This window comes from Chanodichthys erythropterus, chromosome 12 (assembly GCF_024489055.1).
Source record: "Chanodichthys erythropterus isolate Z2021 chromosome 12, ASM2448905v1, whole genome shotgun sequence".
In the NCBI taxonomy this organism is placed as follows: Eukaryota; Metazoa; Chordata; class Actinopteri; order Cypriniformes; family Xenocyprididae; genus Chanodichthys; species Chanodichthys erythropterus.
Window position 1 is genome coordinate 48,409,234 of NC_090232.1, and position 20,973 is coordinate 48,430,206.

The 20,973-nt window shown below is 34.7% G+C and overlaps 2 protein-coding genes across 2 annotated transcripts in view; one reads left to right on the top strand and one right to left on the bottom strand.

Moving 5' to 3' along the window:
• The window catches only part of LOC137032414 (B-cell receptor CD22-like), a 299,667-nt gene that overhangs the window by 46,670 nt on the left and 232,024 nt on the right, over positions 1 to 20,973 (top strand). The gene's annotated exons all lie outside the window — the stretch shown is intronic.
• The window catches only part of LOC137031522 (complement C3-like), a 185,117-nt gene continuing 176,353 nt past the window's right edge, over positions 12,210 to 20,973 (bottom strand). Inside the window, exon 41 of the mRNA XM_067402529.1 lies at positions 12,210 to 12,624. Within this exon, the coding sequence (XP_067258630.1) occupies positions 12,483 to 12,624 (142 nt within the window). The 3' untranslated portion in view covers positions 12,210 to 12,482. The remainder of the gene's footprint in view (positions 12,625 to 20,973) is intronic.

The following is a 20,973-nucleotide window of genomic DNA, read 5'->3' on the forward strand; positions in this document are numbered from 1 at the left end:
ATATGCAAATGTGTTCATAGAGGATGTTCTGTTTCAATATACTTTGATGGAGACAAACCAAACCTTTTTTCAGGACCTGCTCCACCTTTAAGTTATAGATGTCTATGTTTTTGTCCAGAACCATCCCCACCACTGTGACTTTATAAGCTGTCAAACATGCATGTTATACATTTTTGTTCACCAGAACTAAGACTGTATTTTACTTCTTTCTCAGGGCCTGAATTTCATTTGGGGAAGATGGGGTGGGGGGTAACTGTTTGTTTGTGGGGCTCGGTGACTGTCTGTCTACAACTCTGCATAGCCTTATTGAACGCGCTGATGACATGTGACTGTCTGCGTGAGCAGGTGTGTGGAGATATGGAAATACACGACAAGCAGGTTGGACATCTTATAATTGCATTCGGAAAAAAACACAACTGACGTCGCTTCAGTTACACTTTTGCTGTAAATTGAATAAGAGAGTGCAGGATGTAGCAAAAGTTTTTAGAACTGCGAAATTTTTACATTTTCTTCGTAAGTTGAATACGGAAGGCGGTCTGGCAGAAGCTAGATATTTTACCTCGTAACTTGTTAAACATGGATATTTTTTACACAAACGCAATGCTTCGCTTCAGAAGACCTTTATTAACACCCCAAAGCTGTGTGGAGTACACGTTTATAATGGATGGATGTGGATGGAAGCATCTTCAGCTTCAAACTCATTGGTCTTGCTCACTGCCATAATAAAGCTCAGGTGTGTCAGGATATTTATTAATATTACTCTGATTGTGTTCATCAGAAAGAAGAAAGTAATATACACCTAGGATGGCTTGAGGGTGAATAAACCATGGGCTAATTTTAATTTGAAAATGAACTAATCCTTTAAATCCTGCCTTTTATTTTCACTGTTTGCAATGCCCTTTGTGACATGCATTTGCCACACCAGTATTTAGGTGAACTTAATAAAATTAAGTGCTTAACCCACAATCCCATGTTGAAATTCAGGCCCTGCTTTCCTTTGTGCTGAGATACATGCAATTTGAAAAGAAGTTAACACAGAGAATAAAACTATAACCATTTTACCATAACCCTTGTCATCTTCACAGGCTTTATCCAAACGTTCATGATTTCTGACCCAATGTTTCTTCTGGAAGCTGCAGTTTCCTATGAAGAGACATTTTTGCTTTCTGAAGTTTATACCCACAAACACACATAGTCATTAGGCATATTCATAAATACTGAATAAAACCTCACATGGGTGAAGGATATAAGAGGAATGTGAGGTGTGGGGAGAGGAACAATATGAGGGTCAGTAAATTATGACAGAATTTTAAGTTAGGGAAGTATCCTCGATTCTGCATGCCAGTACCTTCTGCACGCCAGCATTGTTCTCCAAGACGCAGTCTGTATAGAGCGCCATCCTTCCTATCGGGTGGTAGAACTTTGTACAGCGCACCTCTGAAAAAACACACGCTTAATAAAACATTACATGCCGTCTAGTTGCCACAATCTTATACATCTACAGATGATCCAGAGCACAGCAGTGCACCTGGTCTTCAGTTGGTCAAAAAGCGTCATGTCAGCAATCTCTCATCCTACAATCAGGTTTGGATTAATTGCTTTTTCATATTCATGAATCATTCTGGGTTAAAGTGCTAGCTAAGTGATTCATTGTGAGTGTACATTGTGAGTGTGAGTGTATGAACATGAGTGTGTTTGTGTGTGTTTGTGCAGCTCACCTGCTGAGTGATATTGATATATTGTGACTGCAGCAGGTTGAAGTGAATCCACATTATACATCTTGTGCATTATGAAGGTAATGATTTGTTTCTCTTTATGAGAAACCTAATGAGACAAAGATCAAAGATTTATTACTCTACAACAGTCACTCATACAGATTTGACATATAGAAACCCTTCTTTTTCACATTGAAGGGGTCATGAACTGCACTGTTTTATTGTTTTATAAAGTATCCTGGGGTGCACTTATACTCCATGTGAAGAATTATTAGGCAAGTTGATTTTCTGATCTAATTTTTTTTCCAAGCACATTTTACCAATTCCAAACCAGATCAATCTTAATAACTACTATTCATTTTGTATTTAATCATTTATAAGTGATAATTGTTCATCAAGGCTGGAAATGGAAAAAAAAAAAAAAAACACCTTATATTCAGGTGTGAATGATGCAATACTAGAAATTGCAGTTAAAGGTCCCGTTCTTCGTGATCCCATGTTTCAAACTTTAGTTAGTGTGTAATGTTGTTGTTAGAGTATAAATAAAATCTGTAAAATTTTAAAGCTCAAAGTTCAATGCCAAGCGAGATATTTTATTTAACAGAAGTCGCCTACATCGAATGGCCAGTTTGGACTACATCCCTCTACTTCCTTCTTTAATGACGTCACTAAAACAGTTTTTTGACTAACCTCCTCCCACAGGAATACACAAGAGTTGAGTTTGTAGAGTGTGTTTGTCACCATGTCGTCAAAACGCTGTTATTTTCATCCCGCAGTCCAATCACCGGGTCTGATTCCGGCTCAAATTGATAGGGTAAAGTTAAAGACATGTTTACAATAACACTGAGCGCATGCATCTCCACGTTATGGTAAGAGGCGTGACCTTTCCGGGCAAGGTTCGCTAAGCTGCTGTCGAATCACAACACAGGAACCGCTGGCACAATCAGAACTCGTTACGTATTTCTGAAGGAGGGACTTCATAGAACAAGGAAGTCATCAGCCCGTTTTTATGACCGTGGAAACAGCGGTATACAGATAAGTAAATTATGTGAAAAATACTGTGTTTTTTTACACGCGAAACATGAACACATGTTATATTGCACACTATAAACACAATCAAAGCTTCAAAAAAACGTGAAAAACGGGACCTTTAAGGCATGACCATTGGACAGTGAAATGCTCATTGGGTCAGCAAGGTCAGACAAAAACAGGTGGAGAAGAAAAGACACATGTTAACTGCAAATGAATTAAGAATTAAGGTTAAGAATTAAGTGTGAAACCACCAGGAACCCTTTAGTCTCCAGTGCCACCACTTTCCAGAACTGCAACCTACCTGGAGTCTCCAGAAGTGCAAGATGTCAGGATCTCAGAGACTTAGGTTAGGTCATAAATCCTAAAAAAATGACCCACTCTTAATAATAAGAATCTTCTTCCAGAATTGATTTCTCAATTCATGGTCCCTTTAAAGAAATTCCATATAGTATGTGCACACTCTAAGAAGAAATGTGTAAAAAAAAAAAATGACACATATTATGTGTAACACTCTAGTTTACACATTTTGTGTCAGTATTGCATAAAAATGTGTTGGAAGAATTCAGTTGTTTTACACATATTATGTGTAGTTTTAAAATGAACACAACCTGTGTATTTGTTCACAGCATCAACACAATCTGTGCAGCCAATAACACCTGTAATGTGTTAATATTACACATTTACACAACTTTGTGTTCATTTCAGAGGTGAAGATCAGACCTCCAAAACCAAGACCATTCAAGACCAGATGTGTGGATGAGACCAGACCTTCCAAGACCAAAACAAGAGCATTCAATCAAGATAATTCATTAATCGTGTGACTATTGAACATTAGTGATGAACACCTGATCACTACAAGAAGAATCGAACAAGAAGAAACACTAAAGACGAACAAGCAGAATCACTAAAGGAGAAAATCGCAATTTTAAAGTCACCATCATGGAGATCATTGTTTGCTTTAGTTGGGCTCTTGACCCTTGACTTTTTAATATTAGATTTTATTTGGTTGCCGTAATTAAGTCATAACTGCCAGACAAACAAAGCGAAAAGATGATCAGGTGGTGTTGGTTATGTTTTCACATAATCACTATTTGATCTGAATCACTGAACTCATTTAGAGCCCAATCTCTGAGTTAGATTTACATTATTGGTTACAGGTTATCTAATGCCTCAATAACTCCCACCACCATCAGGACCACTGCCATCAGTAACATCAGGACCACCACCAATTGTATCAAAAAAGGCTCTTTTAAGAGCCACCCATAGCCTTAGAAAATGAGCACATTTCCTTTCACTTACAAGCTACACATAAAATAGTGGTCTAAATCAAAAGAGGAGAATAAATGACTCAGAAAGATGAATGTTTTTAATAATTATTTTAATGATCAATTTTCATGTACAGATTCATAAACAAATCAGCACATTAATACATATGTAACAATCAATAAACTGTCTCATTTCAAAGGGAAACATAAAGAGAAATATGCAAAAGTATCTGGGTTAATGTAGACATAGACCCTCTGGCATTCACTCTTGCAAATTCCCTCCACAAACACGCTTTGTGTCCTTTTCCTCTATTCTGATATTTTTACTGTTCATTTATTAAAAGAGGTCTATAGTAGAGTGTGTTTCATTACTCATGTTGTTTGTTTGACAGATGTTTTTTCAAGATAAACCCCAAGGGATCAAAAGCTGAGAAGAAACTTCAAGAAAGCAGATGACGTTCAGTCCACAGCATGTGTGTCAAACTCCGCTCCTGGGGGACCACTGTCCTGCAAAGTGCTCCAACCCGCTCCAGAACACTTGCCTTGGAAGTTTCTAGCAATCCTAAAGACATTGTTTAGCTGGTTCAGGTGTGTTTAATTAGTTTCTGTAGGGCCACTGTCCTGCAGAGTTTAGCTCCATCCCTGAGTTTGACACCCTTATTCAAAAGGTTCTTACACTCTGAACTGAAACTGCAGACTAGAAGACAAACATGGAGAACATTCTTCAATCTCCCTCCATTCACTTGCACAGACATCTTCATCAGTGTCACACGGACTTTAAGAACACTCACTCTTTCCTGCTTTGTTTAATTGTTTGTTTTTTAATGACTCCTTGTAATTCATCTGTCGACCAGTGGTCAGGTTTTTTAATTATTATTCCACTGTAACTTTTTTTTCTTTGTTGTATCTGTATATTAAGTTTTGCTGTAATTGAAACCATTACTAGTTTTAAAACTGTTTTTGGCTTTTTATAAAATAAACTAATAACAAACATTATTTTGCAGTTAAGACTGATTATTTGTATATAGCAGCATTTGACCTTATTTATAGGGAATTTTTTTTTTTTTATTGTGTTAAGTAAATGTCCTTCATTAAACATTAAAAAGCTAAAGATTTTATGTAAAATCTTCTGTATTTTCTTTAGCTTTTTAATGTAAAATTATGGTTATAAACTGTATTTTATTAAAAATTAAATAAGAAAATCCAATAAAAAAGGGTAATTTTCTGGCAGCAGGGGAGCCAGAAAAATACCATAAAATAATGGAAAATAGCCGTTATTTTAAGACATTTAATAAGACATTTATTTTCCATTGAATTAAGGTATTTTTCTGGTGCCCCTGCTGCCAGAAAATTACCGTCTTTTTACGTTTTTTTTTTTTTTTTTACAATTTATCTATGTTTTTTTCTGACAATATTTTTCTGTTTTTAAACGGACATTTCTGGCGCCCCTGCTGCCAGAATTTTTTTTGCCAGAATATTTTTAATAAAATAGTTTATAACCATAATTTTACATAAAATCTATTGTATTTTCTTTAGCTTTTTAATGTAAAATTATGGTTATAAACTGTATTTTATTAAAAATTAAATAAAAAAATCTGTAATTTTCTGGCAGCAGGGGTAATTTTCTCAACAGAGGATGATTGAACAACTCCACAAAACAGCATCCCCAGCTTCACTTTTTACTAACCAGATTGACTTTATTTATGTTAGACATCAACAAAGGTTGTTATTGAGAATTAACAGAGGTTTAAAGGTCCTGTTTTTCGTGGTTTTTTGAAGCTTTGATTGTGTTTATAGTGTGCAATATAACATGTGTTCATGTTTCGCGTGTAAAAAAACACAGTATTTTTCACATAATTTACTTATCTGTATACCGCTGTTTCCACTGTCATAAAAACGGGCTGATGACTTCCTTGTTCTATGAAGTCCCTCCTTCAGAAATACGTAACGAGTTATGATTGTGCCAGCGGTTCCTGTGTTGTGATTCGACAGCTCTTAGCACACGTTGCCCGGAAAGGTCACGCCTCTTACCATAACGGGGAGATGCATGCGCTCAGTGTTATTGTAAACATGTCTTTATTTGAGCCGGAATCAGACCCGGAGAACATAGATGAAGAGGATCGAGTAGAACCTGTGCAAACACGTCTTTTGCAGGATGTGTCACAATGGTAAGCTGTTTATTTACAGTAGGTAACGTTACATAGGCCTAAACATAGAACAATGATTCGCGTGGCTGCAGCTAAACCAGCATGTGGTTAAACAGTAAACAACAGATATAATCAACAAATAATTTAAACTGATCATAACAAACACCAACAATCGATGGTGTCCGGTTAAATTACTACACTTTTTAAAAGTTTTGGTCGGATAAGTTTCAATTGCCATCTAGTTAACAAAGCTAAACAGCGTTGCCCTTGTGTGATAAGTTACAGAAACTGTTAAACGCACCAACGTAAATAATACAATACACTTACCGGTTGTGGTCCACAAACAACGCCTTTGTGCGAATCCGGCATTAAACTGACTGAGATTGAGGAAGCTGTCCTCAGCAAAATGTGCTGCACATAGTTTTACATGTGGATTATAATTTTCGGGAACCGAGTTAAACATAAATTGTAACCATTGATCTCTAAGTACAGCGTCCCTGGGAAGGCCAAACAAAGGTGATTGGACTGCGGGATGAAAATAACAGAGTTTCAACGACATGGCGACAAACACACTCTACAAACGCAACTCTTGCTCTTCTCCGTGGGAGCGCAACAAGACCACGCCCCCTTTTTTTGTGTATTCCTGTGGGAGGAGGTTAGTCAAAAAACTGTTTTAGTGACGTCATTAAAGAAGGAAGTAGAGGGATGTAGTCCAAACTGGCCGTTCGATGTAGGCGACTTCTGTTAAATAAAATATCTCGCTTGGCATTGAACTTTGAGCTTTAAAATTTTACAGATTTTATTTATACTCTAACAACAACATTACACACTAACTAAAGTTGGAAACATGGGATCATGAAGAACGGGACCTTTAACTATAATGTGTTTCATTTGAAGTCACCATAATGGTGAATAGTTGTTCCATTAGTTGGGCTCTTCACTCTTCTTATACATTATATATATTGTTTTTTTTTTTTTGGCTGTTGTGACAGTGTGTTTGTTAAACACATTTGCAGTAGCAAAGGAAGCTAAAGCAAAATGACATCTGATGATGGTGGTTGTCCGTTGATTGTTTTGTGGGCTTTATGAAATGGACTGATGTCATTTGAATCTAACAACTGTGTTGTGCTATTGATACATTTACATTATAAACCCTGCGTTACTTCAGCATGAGTTCTTTTAAATAAAAAAATCCCGTAAAAAACTAATTTTCTGGCAACAGGGGCGCCAGAAAATCCTGTTTTTTTTACGGGATTTTTTTTTTTTTTACAGTGCAGGGACAATAATTTAAAATGATAATTTAAAATTCATTTGAAAATAACTGTTGTGTATGTTGTGCAGTCTATAATACTTTAAACGGCTTGTTTTACTTATTGAAAGATTTATTGGATTGGATTGTATATATTTATTATCCACCGAGGTGGAAAATGATCTTTGGCTCAACAGCACATAGAATAACTACACTGTTAAAAAAAAACTGTCAAATTTACGGTAAAATACCGGCAGCTGTGGTTGCCAGGAATATACCATGAAAAAAATGTGGAATCTGTAAAAGACAATACGGTATACTGGTTTTGTAACCCTAAATTTTACAGTAGACAACGTATTTTTTTTTACCAAAATCAAGGTAGAAAAAAACAAATATATTTGTCAATTATACAGTAATTTTATGTAAAAAATGCAACTTTCCATAGCTTTTTACGGATATTTGCAGTAAAAAAAGTTATAATATAATAATATATACAGTAATTTGTTGTTAATTTAACAGTAATACACTGTAAAAAAAAATCCCAGTAAAATTTACAGTAAAAAAACGGCAGCTGTGGTTGCCAGAACTTTACCGTAAAAAAATACAGTAGCAACGTAAAAAAAAAAAATTGTAAAATTTACGGTAAAATAACGTATTTCATTAACTGATATAATGTTAATTTACTAACCTAATGAAGTACTAATATCTGTTTTGTACCTTTATAATACACTGACAGTCACCAAACACAGTGGTGATAAAAGTCACATGATGAATCAAAGTTCATCACAAGCAGCTTTTCCACAAGCTGAGGAGGACAATACTAATATATAGAAGGAGCACAAAGTGTCATTCACACACACACTAAACACCATCAAGGTAACATGCATGAAATTTTAAAAATGCAATAAACATTAATTTAACAACATTAGATGTAACATAAAACCCTAATGTACATAACTGATTAGAAAAAAATGAGAAAAACTAAGAAGAAACAGTTATTTCAACGAAAATATATCAATTGTGAAGTGTCATGCAGGGAATTGTGGGAATGTTAATTTACGGATTTTCACTGTAAATTTTACAATGAATTGTTATTTTTCACTTCCAAAAATTCACTGTGAATTTAACGGTGTTTTACCGTAAAATTACATTAAATGTACCGTTAGATCTATTACAGTTATTCACCGTATATAGTACAGAAACTTTCTGTAAACCAATTGACAGTTTTTTCACTGCAGCATTTTTACAGTCTTTTACTGTTAAAATCATGGTAATTTTTTACAGTGAGGAGTTCACTTTGGACTGGCAGGATCCCCTCTGCAGCAAAAAAATGTATAAAGTTTCAAAAGTTTGATCAGTGCTTGAGCAAAATGCACAGAAATGAACAAAACGTGCTGTCAAAAACAGATCTAATGATAAATGATTTCTTAGGTGTAAAGTATGCAGTTCTTAAAGGATTAGTTCACTTTAAAAAAAACTTTTGCTGATAATTTACTCACCCCCATGTCATCCAAGATGTCCATGTCTTTCTTTCTTCAGTCAAAAAGAAATTAAGGTTTTTGATGAAAACATTCCAGGATTTTTCCCTATATTATGGTCTCCAATGGGACCCAAACGGTTCATGGTCCAAATTACAGTTTCAGTGCAGCTTCAAAGGGCTTTAAACGATACCAGACGATGAATAAGGGTCTTATCTAGAGAAACGATCACTCATTTCAAAAATAAATAAAAAAGTTTAAGTTTTATAAGCACAAATGCTCGCCTTGCTCTGTTCTGTGATGTCACGTAATACGCAATTACGCCGACGGACATTGAAGTACTCCTGCAGAGCTTGTATCTTCGACACCATGCGCATTAGAAACTCCACTGAGTGCTTTCCTTCACCAAGGCAGGACCCAGTGACTCATTACTGTTGATCAGTCAGGGGCAGGTCATTTTTTGTTTCATGTTTATTCATTTCTCCATGGATTACCAGCCATATATATATATATATATATATATATATATATATATGGACACATGCTGTATTCTCAAGATCTATGCTGTTTGGTAGGAATAGAGAAAATGATATGTTTAGTCTGTTTTCAAATGGTATGTCAAATTTTCTCATTGTTTATCAGTAATATTCACTACCTTGGTTATATATGAGCATCTTTAGATTTTTCTATATTTAGCGGTTGCAAATGTAAAATGTACGGTAAACTATTTATGTTCCTTATATTGTACTGTATTTTTAGCAGTAAAATACCGGCAGCTGTGGTTGCCAGGAATTTACCGTAAAATGTATCTGGTCAAAATAAAATGCTGTAATTTGTTATACAATTTCACTGTGTTTTTTACTGTCAAAGGTTTTAATAAGGTTTAACATATTTCTGTTATTTTTACGGTTATTTACCATAATATGGTCCATCCTATTACTGTTAAATTAACAACAAATTACTGTATATATTATTATATTATAACTTTTTTTTTTACTGCAAATATCCGTAAAAAGCTATGGAAAGTTGCATTTTTTACATAAAATTACTGTATAATTGACAAATATATTTTTTTTCTACCATGATTTTGGTAAAAAAAAAAAAAAATACGTTGTCTACTGTAAAATTTAGGGTTACAAAACCAGTATACCGTATTGTCTTTTACAGATTCCAAATTTTTTTCACGGTATATTCCTGGCAACCACAGCTGCCGGTATTTTACTGTAAATTTGACAGTTTTTTTTTTTAACAGTGTAGGCCTAATATATGCTACCATGAAATTATTTTCTGAACTATAATTTCCCACAAATTGCATTTCCAAATAAATAAACAGATACATGCAAAAATACATATGCATAAAGAAATAACTTGATTAGGCTACTTTAAATAAACCAGTTAAAGAAAAACAGGAAAATTTAAAAAAAAAAAAAAAAAAAAAAAAAAAACATGGCCTGAAATAATAAATAGGCATTCACATAATAAATCGTGTTTGTTTCTAAATAATCTGTATGTGAAGAGTTCAGATGCAAAAGCCTCTAAGTGCCATCTGAATTTCTTCTAGAATGATCATTTTTATAAAGCAAAATCTCCAGTGTTAAATTAACACCCAAAGTGAACATAAGAGTCCATCTTACCGGGTGTTTTGCTGTATATTTTACTGACTTTTTTTTACAGTGTATACAAGTAGTGTTAAAAACAGCAAAAACAGAACAAGAAAACAGACAAATTCACTTTTCATAAAGATTAGAATTCATGCCGTGTCATTTCATTTATCAAACACTTGCGGAATTAAGAATTTTAATAGCTTTTGGAATAAATGATCCCTTGAACACATTTTTATTCACAAGAGGTATTTTGTTGCACCTACCTGATCTCAAGGGCTAGAGAGAGAGAACTATCTGCGAGAATACCTCTCACCTTCTTCCTTGCCCTTTCAACATGAAGTTGTCCTAGGGGATATTTAAAATTCGGCTCAATCCTGGACTCACAAGTTTTTTTTCTTGTTTATAAATCTATTGTGGAGAGTGTTCTGCCTGCCTGGCATGAACATTTAAACTGTAGATCTAGGAAAAACCTCACCAGAATTGTGTCAATGGCAAGCAAAATTGTTGGCAGACCACAGAAGCCCCTAGAACAACTTTATGTTGAAAGGGCAAGGAAGAAGGCAAGAGGTATTCTGTTTGTGATGGAATAATTGCTTTACAATTGTATTGGAGTCTTACACTTGCTTGTAAAGTTATTCTGAGCCTTGCATTAGTTTGAATGGTGACAGCTATTATGAGATATTATTTTTTAATTAAAACTTGAATCAATGCTGCCACATAACAAATCTGCTTCAAAGATAAAATGAAATGAATTGTGAATTACAACATTGAAATAAAAATGTACGACTCTACAAATGCTTGTGAATCTAATGCTTGTAAATGAATCATGCAAAACAACAACAACAACAACAACAACAAAAAAAACTGCACATTTCATTTATCTTTTATAACATTTATGCCATAATGTCATGTTGTTCGCTTGGCTGTTTCTTATAAAGGTCCATAAATTCGTCAAGTTTTTTGTCAGGTGTCTTTTCTAATTATATGATGTCATTAAGTTGCTGTCAGCAAATCGCTGCATTGCTGATCGTGGTTTCGAGTATCGATACATCTGCCCTTTTCAAGGAACACGGAACGTGCAGTAATCTCAGACAACTTAATCCAGATATTTTTATCCATTCCACAAATTTGTTTGAAGGACCAAATTAGCCAGAGATCAGTTCACACAATTAGAAGATCTAGCATCTGTCAAATCATCTCAGATGTATTTAGCGAGGTACGAAGAACGGACCCTTGGGGTTGATCTGCTTTACTGAAGGCTGAGATCTGATACCACTATTAAAACTGGTTCTGGTCCAGTTCAGGGCTGGTTATGGGTTTTTATTTGGCTGAGATTTGGGCCAGTTATGGCTCATGTCTGTAGTCCAGATCTGGGCCATTCAGGGGCCTTCATGCATTGCTATATATGGGTCAAGTGACTGATTGTGAAGCACATTGTCCAACTTAAATTTCTGAATGTATCTCTCTTTCCTTACCTGTGGATAACTGAGGGCAGTAATAAAAATCTCAGTAGCCTACTACGATACTATTCAGGATACCCAGAAATTCTCTTTAAAGTCTCTTATAATTATTAAAATGAGATGCAGATTAAAAATATCTCAAATCAAATTATAATGTTGGATTTGTGATTCAGAATGGAAAAAGTAATCAGAAAATTTTTGCAAGGCACTGTATATCACACCAATGATTAATTAGTCAGGAGTCTAAAATTTCATTCAGTTTTATTCAGTCACTCTTTTTTACAAAATTGCAAATATTGTTATTTAATCTAACTATATCAACCTGAGAAATTACATCACTGGAAGAATTTTTTTGTGGGTTAGATCAAGTAGAAATAGATCTTGAAATTACAATTTCAGGTTGCACTTTCTTCCAGTGTACATTTTACTGTGCCCCTCTGGCCACAAATTACAAATAAACAATATTATGTAAAATGTATTGAGTATGCAAGAGATGATGTTTCATTTCCTGTAATCAACAAATGTTATTTCATTATGCAGCACATCCTTCTCTGAGGAGGTTATTCTGGAACTCAGAGATGTCGATGTACTGCTCCTTGTATTTTGGAGTTTGGCTTTCCTCTGTTTTGGGCCAGTATTCAACCCAGGTCTGCTCTCCAAAGATGTACTGCTGTCTAAAACAACAGAAAAGTGGATTCAAAACAGACAAAATTACTGACATGCATCATTTCTAGTGTAAGGCTCAATGAACAATACACTCTCAGAAAATAAAGTACATAATTGTAACTTTAGGGGTACAATGGTACAAAGGTACAAATTTGTACCCTTGTGATTTGTACCTTAAGAGACCAGTTTTTTGAAGTTGGTTGTTTTCTCACTGTGAAATGGACAGATTCATTGGTGACAATGATCAATTACCTCATTAACTTTAACACTGCTTCAGTGTTACTTTTTAACACCCGGCAAGATGGACTCATATGAAATGTTTAAAAATGTGTTTAAAATGAAATGTTGTAAAATGTGAAAATGAAAAGGATTTAATAATTTCTGATTTTAATTCAGTGTGTGTGTGTGTAAAATTATTTATATATATATATATATATATATATATATATATATATATATATATATATATATATATATATATATATATATATATACATATATATCATTATAGTCAACGATTGTACGCTGTCAAAGCCAATTTTGTCCCCTTTTTGAAGGGTCAATTTTTGTACTGTTAAATAAAGGTACAAAATTGTCACCAAATGTACAAAACTGGTCTCTTAAGGTACAAATCACAAGGGTACAAATTGATGTGTAAGACTTTTTTTCTTTTTTTTTCTTTTTTGACTGGACTTGACAAAGAGATCATTGCAAATTTGATCTTCATGTTCAGAATTAGCACAAGTGCTTTATTTTGTTGTTGTTTTCCTCTTTCCTTCAATGATTCTGCTTGTTAACAGCAGGTGTTCATCACTACTGCTTGATTAATGACTTAATTAACTCATTAACTTCCCTCTTGCATGGTCTTGGCCTCGGTCTTGGAGGGTCTGGTCTTGACTACACCTCTGGTTAACCTTCCTGACACATTCACTGTGTTAAAATCATTGACAATGAATGTGTCAGAATAAACACAACAAGCATTGTCCCTAAACTCACCCATTGATGTGTAAGAATTTAACACAGTTTGACACATCCTTTCTAAGAGTGTAAGCAATGTTTCTATTGCTTTTTTCTGTGTTTCTGTGCTTCTTAACCTGTGGCTTAATGGCTTAAATAACCTTTGTATTCAAGCCATTTAGTATTAATTGTATTTGTTAATTTATTCAGGTTTATTCAAGTCTTAATTTGTTCAAGTCTACTCTAGGTTATTTAACCTGTTAGCGTTCCACTGTCCCATCTGTGGTACACATACCTTTCAAAAGAGCCAAAACCATGCATATAATCCAAATGGTTCAAGAACAGCATGAAATTAACTTTTGGTATGCCTTTTTTAGATGTTTTACGCAAATTTTACAGCAATGCTAAGAGGTGTATAGTCTGGACTGGATCAAGGTGATCAAATCAGCTATAGGCCTCAGCAAAGCTTTTAACTTTTGACTTCTTCATTCTTTGCGGATGCTGTGCAGAAGCACCTTCATAGTTCCTAAGTGCCTTCAAAGATCTCCTAGATTGTGCACAAAGGGCAATGAGGCCACAGACACATTGTGGAAACCCCCAATAAACATAACACACACAGGTGCAGATGTATACACACCACATATAGACGTTCTCTGCATTTAACTCATAATTAAACTATCCTACAGTGTTATATGATGTATTCTTGTGTGTATGCATGTCCCATGTTGTAATTAGCCTAGTTGTGTTTTTTAGTTATTTTAGGATAAGTTTAAATGCTTATAACCATATGTGAGACTGTACCACTCTTTTAATGTCTTCACACCCTATCGTGTTTGGTCTTTAAATAATCCTCTCTTGATGCCTTAATTTATGATTTTATGTTTATGACATTATGTTATGGTAAAATGCATTGTTATTTTTACTATACTTTAGGGGAACAATCTGACATACCATAAAACATGCAAATTAGGTTGTAAAGGGAGACAAAGAAACTCTACTGCTCACTCAGGACTGATTTGTCCTTAATAGACAATGACATGGTCCTTCATCGACTCTCTTGGCACTCGTATCTTGGCTCATCTTCACTTCATCTTCCTTTCTGACACACAGAAAAAAAGGGTTTAAAATTGTACCTTTAGGGGTACAACAGCTTGTCGCTGGAGCAGTACCTTTAAAGGGACATTTTTGTACCTTTTTTACTCCAAAAAGTATAAAATATCAGAGGTGTAAAGTCCAGGTTCAGAAAGTAAAAGTCCTCCTCAGTATTTAGTTCAAGTCACCTGGATTTACCGTTATGATAAGCAGAATCACACTCTAAAAAGAAATGTGTAAAAAAATAACACATATTATGTGTAACACTCTAGTTTATACATTTTGTGTCAATATTACATAAAAATGTGTTGGAAGAATTCAATTGTTTTACACATATTATGTGTAGTTTTAAAATGAACACAACCTGTGTAAGAACACCTGTAATGTGTTAATATTGCACATTTACACAACTTTGTGTTCATTTCAGAGATGAAGATCAGGGGCCGTATTCACAAAACATTTTATCTTACCACTAAGAGTTCTCCTAAAAGTTCTTAGCTAAGAGTTTTCTCTTAAAACCTGTTCACAAAGCTGCTGAGACCAACTTGAAGTCTTAAGCTAAGAGTAAGGGCGGGGTTGACCTCGTTGCTATGGAGTAAACACACAGTGATTGGCTGATGGGGGAGGAGTCAGTGATTTAATCACAGAAATATTGTAGAATGAGGTGTCATGTTTCCTTATTAAAATAAAGGTTTTAAAATACAAATGTTGCCCTATTCAAAATAAAATGTTGCCATAAAGGTTTTAAAATATAGGCTAAGTGTCACTAATTAAACTAGTATATACAGTAAAAAAAATAAAAAATAAATAATATATATATATATATATATATATATATATATATATATATATATATATATATATATATATATATATATATATATATATATATATATATATATATATATATATATGTGTATGTGTGTGTGTGTTTTTTTTTTTACTCTATTCAATCATTTGTAAGTGTGAACTAATGAAAACCACTGGCACAGGTAATCAGACAATCTTTATTTATTTGTTAAAGATTTTTTTCTCATCATAGATTCAAATCTATAAATCAATTTTTTTTATATTATTTCATTGCATTTTATTGCATTTATGAAGAAAAGGTTCAGCACTTAAGGCTCTGTCGCTATTGCCTCAATGGTGTTCAGTGTCTTTGGGTGGATTAGGACTGTTTGTGATTTGATCTTACCCACTTAGAAGGAAACGTTCTCAGGACCTTATGCAATGTTCCCTAAAAGTTCTCAAAAGGGGATAACATTTCTGAACCTTTACAGAACATTCGGGACGTTCCTAAAATGTCCTCTTTTGGTAATGAAAGTGCTGCAGTTCAAGGTTCCTTATATGACTTTAGGGGGACGTTCCATTTTGGTTATTTTATGGTCAAAAAAAGAACGTTACAAAGAGGACATTTGGGACATTAACAGAACGTTCCCACATGGTCCTCTGTTGATCATTTAATAACGTTCCCGATATGAGTTTAGGGGGACGTTCTATTTTGGTTATTTTATGGTCATGCAAGAACGTTACAAAGAGGACATTTGAGAAGTTATCAGAACGTCCTATAGTAATAGTACCCTCAACATTCCCAGAACGTCCTGAATGTTCCCTGAAGGTCCACCAAATAACGTTCCCCAAACCTTAAAAGAACTCCACATCGTGACCGTCTCTGAACGTTCTGGGAACGTTACTAGGTGACAGGTTGTCCTGCTAAAAATTTTACGATCCCAGAACATTGTCAGAACGTCCACTGGTATTAAGAACGTTGTCTAGTAACGTTCCCAGAATGTTTAGAGACGGTCACGATGTGGAGATCTTGTAAGGTTTGGGGAATGTTATTTGGTGGATCTTCAGGGAACATTCAGGACAGTCTGGGAATGTTTAGGGGACTATTACTATAGCACGTTCTGATAACTTCCCAAATGTCCTCTTTGTAACGTTCTTGCATGACCATAAAATAAACCAAATTGGAACGTCCCCCTAAAATCATGTAATGAACCTTGAACTGCAGCTCTTTCATAACCAAAAGAGGACGTTTTATGTCCCAAATGTTCTGTAAAATTTCAGAATTTTCGTCACTTTTAGACAAAGTTGCACAAGAACTTTGCCTTCTGTGTGTGTGTTTTATAGAAAATAATAAAGTTTGAAGTCACCGTTATAGAGGAGAGCGTTTGCTTTAGATGGGCTCTTGATTTTTGCTATTTTATTATTAGATTTTCTTTGGCTGCTTTAACTTTTCAAAACATGTTTGTTATAGCAAAAGATGCAGGAGAATGTCTGATCAGATGAATTTGGTTGTTTAGTGCTGATGATTCACTGGTCTTCTCCAGAGTCTAAACTATGAGTGTGTTAAATGTCAGTTTTGCATCAACTTTTTTTCCCTCCTTTTTTTTTATTAGTTTTTTTTTTTTTTTATATGTACTTTATATATGGGTCAGGAGCCCAACTAAAGCAAGCGCTTACCTCCGTAACGGTGATATCTATAAATTTTTATAAAACATCAACACCTCATTAAGAAGATTTGTATGAAAGAAAGTCAGAGTGGCTTGTAATAAGTGAAGATGCAGATATCTAGAGAGATCTGGGGCCGTATTCACAAAACATCTTAAGGCTAAAAGTAGCTCCTAACTTGCCGATTTAGGAGAAACTCTTAAAAATAATGGGCGTGTCAGTCCTAATTTTAGGACTCCTAAATTTTTGCTCTAAGAGTATTTCACAAAGCATTTTAGCGTTAAAACTAGCTCCTAAATCTGTGAAACGTTAGGAGTAGTCAAGAGGACTCCTAAGTCACTAAGACCAAATCACAAACAGTTCTAATCCACCCAAAGACACTGAACACCATTGAGACAATAGTGATAGAGCCTTAGGTGCTGAACCTTTTCTTCATAAATGCAATAAAATGCAATGCAATAAAAAAAAAATTGATTTATAGATTTGAATCTATGATGAGACGCCAAAAATTAATCTTTAACAAATAAATCAATATTGTCTGATTACCTGTGGCAGTGGTTTTCATGGGTTCACACTTACAAATAATTTAATAGAGTAAAAAAAAAAAAAAAAAATATATATATATATATCCCGTCTGTGTATTTATTCCTCTTCTCGTGCTGATTAGAAATGTGTTTCTCCCAAACTTTGTTTATAAAACATAATTTGTCGGTTGAATTCTGCATTCTCTTGAGATGGCAGCAATATGTCAACATTTTATTTTGACTGTGGGAACATCTTTATTAACACTAACACTACCGGAATTCTATAACTACTAGAACTGCCAATAGCGGTCATTTTGACTGTTCATACCAGACAGCAGTGAATGTCATTTTTGTCATGTTATATTTACTTCAAAGCTTCTATGGTCATGTTTTATGAAAAATGTGGGGTAATTTAAGCATACATAATATAATATGTTTGTGATATTATTGTGTAAGAGCTACTAGACCTCCCACAAAAGTGCATGCCGCAATTTGCTTTCCGCAATCAATGTTCTCAAGCAAGGATAAAACCTCAGTGACAGTCATTTTCTTTCTTGTTGCCATTTTGACGGTAAAGCTAAGTTTTAGCTTAGCAAAAGCATACAAAACTGCCAGAGAAAAGTTGCTAGGCAACAGCTACGCACATCTTTAACGGCGGGAAAAAGCGCTGAGGAGATACAACGCCTGTAATATGTGCGGTCAAATTGACCGCTATGGCCATTCAAGGTAGAAATACTCAGAACTCTTTTGTGTTTTGTAATTTTAATAAAATAACAATGTTAAAATAAAATTTACATTAATTTAAGAAAAGTCATGGAACTGTAGTTATATGGGTTTTATTTCAACAAAGTTATTACATTGCCAATTTTTAAAACGGTCAAAATGACTGCTTTGGTAGTTCTAGTGTTAAAAAAACATTTATTTGAATAGGGCAACATTTGTATTTTTAAACCTTTATTTTAATAAGGAAACATGACACCTCATTCTACAATATTTCTATGATTAAATCACTGACTCCTCCCCATCAGCCAATCACTGTGTGTATAGTCCATAGCAACGAGGTCAACCCCGCCCTTACTCTTAGCTTAAGACTTCAGTCTATTCCTTAGTAAAAGTTTGTCTCAGCAGCTTTGTGAATAGGTTTTAAGAGAAAACTCTTAGCTAAGAACTTTTACTGCTATTTAGGAGAACTCTTAGTGGTAAGATAAAATGTTTTGTGAATACGGCCCCTGTTATTGTTTAATGTTGTTTGTGTTATCTGAGTTTTATGTGTCACCATTGTGCTGAAGGGTAGCTCCTGTGCTTCAGTCAGTGATGATCCAGAAACTCTGATGTTCTGCTGCATGTTGCTTTATGTAAAGACAGTAACTGTGTAGTTACTGATGCAGTGATACAGCAGTTACATTAGCTCGTGTGTGTTTTTGTCAGCTAATGACTTAATGCAAGAGATTTGCAATTTAAAGAAAAGGTTTCATAATATTAATCCAGGAAATACCTGTAAAGAGCTTTAAGTGAAAATAGTTTTTGTTTGAACAGCCACTTTTATTAGTCAAGTTTTTGACAAGGGCAGCGGGGACGTTCTGAGAACATTTCCAAATAAAGTATCGTTGCCTAAACGTTCAGAGAACGTCTTGAATGTTCCCTGAAGGTCCACCAAATAACGTCCCCCAAACCTTAAAAGAACTCCACATCGTGACCGTCTGTGAACATAATGGGAACGTTACTCAACACCAGTGGGGACGTCCTGAGAATGTTCTGGGAACGTAAAATTTCTAGCGGGGCAGTGACTTAGAAGTCCTCTTGACTACTCCTAATGTTTCACAGATTTAAGAGCTAGTTTTAGCACTAAAATGCTTTGTGAAATACTTTTAGAGCAAAAATTTAGGAGTCCTAAAATTAGGACTGACACGCCCATTATTTTTAAGAGTTTCTCCTAAATCGGCAAGTTAGGAGCTACTTTTAGCCTTAAGATGTTTTGTGAATACGGCCCCATACCTCCAAATCCAAGACCATTCAAGACCAGAGGTGCGGACGAAACCAGACCTTCCAAGACCAAAACAAGACCATTCAATCAAGATAATTCATTAACCGTGTGACTATTGAACATTAGTGATGAGCACCTGCTGTCAATAAGCAGAATCACCAAAGGAGAAACTCACCATTTTTAAGCCACCATCATGGAGATCAGGGTTTGCTTTAGTTGAGCTCTTGACGCTTGACGATAAAATTTTGTTCGGGCTGTTTTAACTGAGTTATAACATCCAGACAAACAATTGAAAAATATGATCAGGTGGTGTTTGTTATGTTTTCACATAATCATTATTTGATCTGAATCACTGAACTCATTTAGAGCCCAATCTCTGAGTTAGACTTACATTATTGATTACAGTAGCACTGTGATTCTACAGCACAAGATCAGCTTTATCAATACAATCTGAAGGCTTTTTACAAAAGCTGTTCTGAATAAACAAAATAGAATGAAAAAAAAAGCTTTCTTTTAGACACACAGACATCAAGAATCAGCCTGTAAATCTCAACAACGGTGAGAATAATAAAGCATGTTGCAGTGCATTCTGGGAGCCCCCAATCAAAATTCATCCATGGCTCCCATCATGCATTGCTGCATGAATAAATTATGAGCTGAATTGTCTTAGTAATTTCTTTTATTCTCATATTTTATTTTGTTCTGTTTATGTGACTTTTTAGTAGCTTGTTTTTTAATGTTCAGAGTTGATCTGTTGATCAGAATATGTTGCTTGTCACCGTCCTTGAGATTCACAGGCTGATACTTGATGTCTGTGTGTGCCTAAAAGAACTTTTTTTTTTTTTTTAATCAGAACAATTTTGTGAAATCCTTCAGATTATATTGATAAAGCTGATCTTCTGCTGTAGAATCACAGTTCTGCTGTAATCAATAATGTAAATCTAACTCAATGATTGGGCTCTAAATGAGTTCAGTGATTCAGATCAAATAATGATTATGTGAAAACATAACCAACACCACCTGATCATCGTTTCCATTTGTTTATCTGGATGTTATAACTCAGTTAAAACAACCCAAACAAATTTTTTTTTTAAAAAATTCAAAAGTCAAGAGCCCAACTAAAGCAAACCCTGATCTCCATGATGGTGGCTTAAAAATTGTGATTTTCTCCTTTGGTGATTCTGCTTATTGACAGCAGGTGCTCATCATTAATGTTCAATAGTCACAGGATTAATTACTTATCTTGATTGAATGGTCTGGTTTTGGTCTTGGAAAGTCTGGTCTCGTCCACACCTCAGGTCTTGAATGGTCTTGGTTTTGGAGGTCTGATCTTCACCTCTGAAATG